Source organism: Gossypium hirsutum, chromosome D12, assembly GCF_007990345.1.
Source record: "Gossypium hirsutum isolate 1008001.06 chromosome D12, Gossypium_hirsutum_v2.1, whole genome shotgun sequence".
Taxonomy (NCBI): domain Eukaryota; kingdom Viridiplantae; phylum Streptophyta; class Magnoliopsida; order Malvales; family Malvaceae; genus Gossypium; species Gossypium hirsutum.
Window position 1 is genome coordinate 23,011,330 of NC_053448.1, and position 6,382 is coordinate 23,017,711.

General features: G+C 41.4%; 2 protein-coding genes across 2 annotated transcripts; both read right to left on the reverse strand.

Moving 5' to 3' along the window:
* Window positions 1-1,652: 1,652 nt before the first annotated feature.
* Window positions 1,653-2,196, reverse strand: LOC107928630 (uncharacterized mitochondrial protein AtMg00860-like). The gene is made up of 2 exons (XM_016859885.1): window positions 1,923-2,196; window positions 1,653-1,759 (listed from the first exon to the last, which is right to left on the reverse strand). The coding sequence occupies exons 1-2, from the start codon at window positions 2,194-2,196 to the stop codon at window positions 1,653-1,655; spliced, it is 381 nt and encodes a 126-aa protein (XP_016715374.1).
* A 495-nt stretch (window positions 2,197-2,691) lies between these two features.
* LOC107928629 (uncharacterized) lies at window positions 2,692-4,060 on the reverse strand. The gene is made up of 4 exons (XM_016859884.1): window positions 3,863-4,060; window positions 3,606-3,742; window positions 2,947-3,345; window positions 2,692-2,902 (listed from the first exon to the last, which is right to left on the reverse strand). Exons 1-4 carry the CDS (start codon window positions 4,058-4,060, stop codon window positions 2,692-2,694), a joined length of 945 nt encoding a protein of 314 aa, XP_016715373.1.
* Between the last annotated feature and the right edge of the window lie 2,322 nt (window positions 4,061-6,382).

Genomic DNA, 6,382 nt, shown 5'->3' on the forward strand with positions numbered 1-6,382 from the left:
AGAAAAAAGCTTAATTTATCCTAGGCATTACAACTCTACCCCATAAAAGAAATTTTAGCCTCGAAATTTACCTAATCCGAACAGATGATGATACTGCTGATGCATCGAGTCCTCAGGTTCCCACGTGGCTTCCTTAGTGCCATAATTCTGCCATAAAACCTTAACTAACTTAATGGATTTCCTTCTTAAAAGCTTAACATCTCGATCCAAAATCTAAATTTGCTCCTCCTCAAAGGTCAAATCCGGTCGAACCTCAACCTCCTCAACAGAAACAACGTGTGATGGATCAAACTGATATTGCCTCAACATCGAGACGTTAAACACATCACGGATACGGTCTAACCCCGAAGGTAACTCTAATTAATAAGTGACTGGTCCCACACGCTTCAAAATTTGATACGGCCCAATGAACCTAGGGCTCAACTTGCCCTTACGACCAAACCACATAACTTTCTTCCATGGAGATACCTTAAGAAATACAAAGTCACCCAGAGAGTACTCGATATCCGTTCTTTTCAAATCCGCATAAGCCTTCTGCCTATCAGAAGCTGCCTTAAGACAATCCTGGATCAATTTGACTTTATCCTCAGTCTTAGAAACCAATTTAGGACCCAAAAACTATCGTTCACCCAACTTAGTCCAACACAGTGGAGTACGACACTTGCAACCGTACAGAGCCTCGTAAGGTGCCATCTAGATGCTGGACTAAAAATTGTTATTGTAGACGAGCTCAGGTAACAACAAAAAACCCTCCCACTACCTTAGAAATCAATCACACAGCTCTGAAGCATATCCTCCAGTATTTGAATCACCCTCTCAGATTGACCATCGGTTTTAGGATGGAACGCAGTATTGGATTCCAATCCCGAACCCAAAGCTTCATGCAGTTTCTTCCAAAACTGAGAAGTGAAACGAGGATCCCTATCAGAGATTATCAAAATCGGTACCTCATGCAATCTTACAAACACAAAGATGTGGAGCTTCGCTAAATTTTGCAAAGAATAGTCCATTCGGACATGAATAAAATGGGCGGACATGGTCAATCGATCCACGATGACCCACACAGAATCCTTCTTATTAGGTGTTAAAGGCAAGCCACTAACGAAGTCCATTGTCACACAGAATCTTAACGGGTTGGAGCAAACCCGAAGGCAACTGGTGCTCAGCCTTAACTTGCTGGCACATCAGACAAGGTGCAACAAAATCTGTTACCTCTCGTTTCAAACCCGGCCACCAGTACAGTACACAGAGATTCCAATACATTTTATTACGACCAGGATGCATAGCATAAGGACTACTATGCACTTGCCTCATAATTGACTACCTTAAATCAAAATCGTTCGGTATACAAACTCGTCCTCGGGAACATAAAACTTTATCCTTATTCAATCCAAAATCAGAAGTACTGCCACTCTCAACTTGATGAAATCGTTGACCTAGAGACTTATCCCCTAACTACTTTTCCCGAATCTGTCCAATCCATGTCGGCTTAACTTGCAACTCGGCTAATACACCCTCATCATTAACAAACTAAGATAAGCAAACATCACTCTCAAATCAGTCATCGCTCTATGACTGAGAGCATCGACCACCACATTGGCCTTACGGGGATGATACTCTATCGTACAATCATAATCTTTGAACAACTCAATCTATCGATGCTGCCTAAGATTCAGCTCCTTTTGAGCAAGCAGATACATGAGGCTCTTTTGATCGGTGTAGATGATACACCTCTCAACATACAAAAGTGCCTCCAGATCTTTAACGCAAACACCACAGCGGCTAACTTGAGATCTTGCGTCAGATAATTCCCTTCGTGTGACTTAAGCTAACGGGATGCATAAGCCACAACCTTACCATCTTGCATCAATAACATCCTAAATCGACGTGTGACACATCACTGTAAACCACAAATTCTTTACCAGATTCAGGCTGTATCAGAACAAGAGCTTGAGTCAGAACTGACTTGAGTTTCTTGAAGCTTGATTGGTGTGCATCAGTCCAGACAAAAGGAACATTCTTACGCAAAAGCTTAGTCAAAGAAGCTGCAATCAATGAGAACCCCTCAACAAACCTCTGATAATAACCCGTAAGACCCAAAAAACTGTAAATCTGAGAGACATTCTTAGGTTGTTTCCAATCAAGCACAGCCTCAATCTTTCTAAGATCAACTTGGATCCCCTTAATAGAAACCATGTGCCCGAAAAATGTTACCTCTCGCAACCATAATTCACACTTGCTCAACTTAGCGTAGAGCTATTTCTCTCGAAGTATCTGAAGCACTACTCTAAGATGCTCATTATGCTCATCCTTAGTCTTAAAGTACACCAAAATATAGTCGATGAAGACCATGACGAACTAATCCACATACGGCTAAAAAACCCGATTCATCATATCCATGAATGCAACCGGAGCATTCGTTAAACCAAATGGCATAATTTGGAACTCGTAGTGCCCATAACAAGTTCTAAAAGTCATCTTATGAATATCAACTTCCTTAACCCTAAGTTGATGATACTTAGAACGGAAATTTATTTTCAAGAATACCGTAGCCCCACAAAACTGATTAAACAGATCTTCGATCCTCGAAAGTAGGTACTTATTCTTTACAGTCAACTTATTTAACTGTCGGTAATCGATGCACATCCTCATGGTACTATCATTTTCCTTCACAAATAGAATTGGTGCCCCCTACAGAGACACACTAGGATGGATGAAACCATAATCCAGAAGCTCTTGAAGTTGAGCCTTAAGCTCTGTAAGCTCCTTCGGTGCTATAGGGTAAGGAGCGATGGACATCAGAGCTATACCTGGTAGAAGCTCAATGCCAAACTCAACTTCCCGATTCGGAGGTAAACCTAGTAGCTCATCAGGAAATACATCCCAAAATTCTCTCACTATTCTGGTATCCTCGACAAAAGAGTCCCCGAAAATTGAAACACTGACATAGGCCAAATATGCCCAAACCCTTTCCGAACCAATTTTTCAGCCATTAGAGCGGAGATCACATTAGATAAGTAATCTCGACACTCACTAATCACAACCACCTCCTTATCATCTTCAGTCCTCAGAACAACCCTCTTAGTCGTGCAATCCAAACTAACTCGGTGCTCAACTAACCAGTCCAGACCCAAAATTAAGTCGAACTCCCCAAACGGTAGCTCCATCAAATTTGTCAGAAACACAACACCTTGTACCTCTAATGAAACATTCCAATATAGTCTACTAACCCAAATAGATTGCCCCAACAGGCTCAGTACAGTAATCTCACCAGAAGTACATTCAATAGAAATCTCCAAGTTTCTGAAAATAGTACTAGCTACTAGGAGTGTGTAGAACCTATGTCTATCAAAGCAGTATATGGGGCATCAAAAATTAAAAACGTATCCGTGACCACATCAAGGGTGTCTCTGTCTTCTCAACATAGAATAGCACAAACCAGTGCAGGTTACCTTGCCTCAGTTTGGTTAGCACCCCTAGCCGGTCCACGACCACTAGATGGTTGTTGTACTACCCACTAAGGCTACACAAAACCCAGTCCCGAATCTTGCATCTGATCTACATGACGTGGACACTCTCTAATCTAGTGTTCCAAACACCCACACCCTAGACAATCCCCTAATCTCCTCCCACACTCGCCCAGATGACGCCTACCATAGTCACCACAAGGCTGAATCCCAATAGAAGCAACAAGAACTTCCACTCTAACAGGCCCATTAGGTCTAGCCCATTTCTTAGGCCTCTAAACAAATATAGAGGGCTTTGAATCCCTCTTATTCTTGCCTCTCTTACGGTCTCTATTCTAGCGCTCCACGTACTTAACCTGTTAGGCAATCTTCGCCTTATCCACCAAAACAGCAACCTCACGCTTCCCCCGTGGAGTAATTAGAATCATCAGACTATCCCTCAAACCGTCTTTAAAATGGACACATTTCTCATATTCGGATGCCACCATGCTTCGAGTGTAACGTTTCAGTCTCAGAAACTCAGCCTCATACTCGGCCATAGACTTATCACCTTGTGTACGATTCCTAAACTCACGCCTACGAGCATAGCTCATGCCCACGTACTTCCCCTGGAATGTAGTCTTAAAGTAATCCCAGTTCAGATGATCCGGTCGAGTACCCTCCTCAATAGACAACCATTACTGATAAGCTTCGTCGTGAAGCAAAGAGACTGCACCCTTCAGTTTCTACTCAAGAGTGCAGTCAGTGTCATTCATTATCCTCTCAGTGGCCTCAAACCAATACTCGGCCATTGTAGGGGTGACTCCAGTGAAGCCCGTAAACCACTCAGCTCCATTGGACCGGAGTCGTTCAATTACTGACCTAGGGCCCCCAAATTCAGGACAGGGTCCAACGACCCTCTCCAAAACCCACAACATAGCTTAAGACAATGTGTCATCCCCACCTAAGTAGCTTTGAGACCCAATCTCAGTAGCAGGTGAAACCGGTGTCTCGCTCGTATCCAATTTTGGCATACTACCCAAAAAAAAAGACTCAGCTCGAGTTCCTTTATGGCACTCGCTGAGCCCACCAATACCACGACCGCGAGTTCCATAGTTTCAGTATTTATTAGCAGATTTTTTTGCCACAGATATCAGAAGTTTAGAAATGTTTTAGAAGTTTAGTCTCTAACTAACTCAGTGCAGTTTCACATAGTTCTGACTACAGTGTTTTCTAAGTCCAGAAGTACTTACAGGATCGACACCGAAGATTCGGTGTACATCTTACTTACTTAAAAAGAAACAAATTTTTGTTTGCAAACCAGTTCTTTTTCAAACCCAATTTTAGAATCCAAAATTCATAGCCTAAGTTTTGTAACCTGGCTCTGATACCACTAAATGTAACACCTTAAATGATGTGAGCAAATTTACGCCAACAAAGCAAACCGATCCAGAGGTCTTACCATTAGGACCTATTACCCATTCTAAGTCAAAGAAATTCAGGGAAGTCTTGTTCCTTACTTGTGCAATGATTCCAGATTCATTCGATCATGTTCATGCCTTTGAACATAGGCTTTATAACATGTTGCATGCTGATATGTGACATATCTCTGTTATATTACTAGTTCATGCGTTTAAGTATGTATATGTTATGCTAAGTACGTTTCTGCAATTGGGTTGATAGTATTTGTATTGTTTCTAAGTTGTTTCTAAATTGTAAGTGTGTTAAAGAATAAGAATTGCAAGTGTTCCAGCTTGTATTTGTGATTTCCATTAAATTTACAAGACTTTGATAGAAGTTTGATATGTTTTGATATAGGTACAATAATGGACAGCAGCTTAAGGCCTCATGTCTAGCTCGGTTGAAGCTCAAATATGTGCGTGCAACTCCTCTCAGCTCGAAATAGTTCTGAAAGTTTGTTTCCAGCTCATTTCAGCTTAGTACATTTCCAGCTAGCTCAATTTCAGCTCCACCAGCTCAACTCTAGCTAACAAGTCCAGATGTAGCTGGAAGGTGTCCTACGTGTCGGGGAGTGTCCCATACACATGTGGCAGCCTAGGTGGCATCCCAGTATGTACAGCACACACGTAACAGCCTTGACACATGTGTGTGCATGTGTGACCGAAATCAACCCTCTTCTCTACATATGACGCCAAATTCAAAGGGATAAGAACAAGAGTTCAAATGTTTGAATTTCAAACGTTTTGGATAAGAACAAGAGTTCAAATGTTTGAATTTCAAACGTTTCACACATATTCAATGTGTGGCTGGTATTTGATGGCGCCAAGAGAGGATATAACTCCTACATATTCAAATTTGAATTCTTTATTTACAGCTACTAATTCAAATTCGACAACCCCTTCCTTGTACTTATAAATAGATGTTCAAACAATGTAATTTGATTAGATGATTTTTATTAAACAAATACTTGTGAGAATTTCCTCTCAATTTTGGTTCTTCTGTAACACCCCGAACCCGAGACCGTCACCGGAGTCGAACACGAGGTGTTAACAGACTTTAAAAAAATTTCCCAGACACTGCCAATCTGCGTACTAGTCGCTTTAAAAATCATATCTTAAGTTCAGAAACTCGGAATCCAGTTCCGTAAATTTTACCTGAAACTAGACTCATATGCCCATCTACACATTTTTTTCTAGAATTTTTGGTTGGGCCAATTAGTACAGTTTATTAGTCAAAGTCTCCCATGTTACAGGGATCGACTACACTGACCTTTGCGCATTACAACTTGGATATCTCCCTGTACAGGGCTTCAATACTGATGCCGTTTGTTTCTGTAGAAACTAGACTCAGAGAGGAATCTATACATATATGGCTTGACTCCTAATTGTCTCTGGTTAATTTGTAATGAATTTCCAAAGTCGGAACAGGAAATCCAGAAACCGTTCTTGCCCTGTCTCACAAGAACCTGAATATCT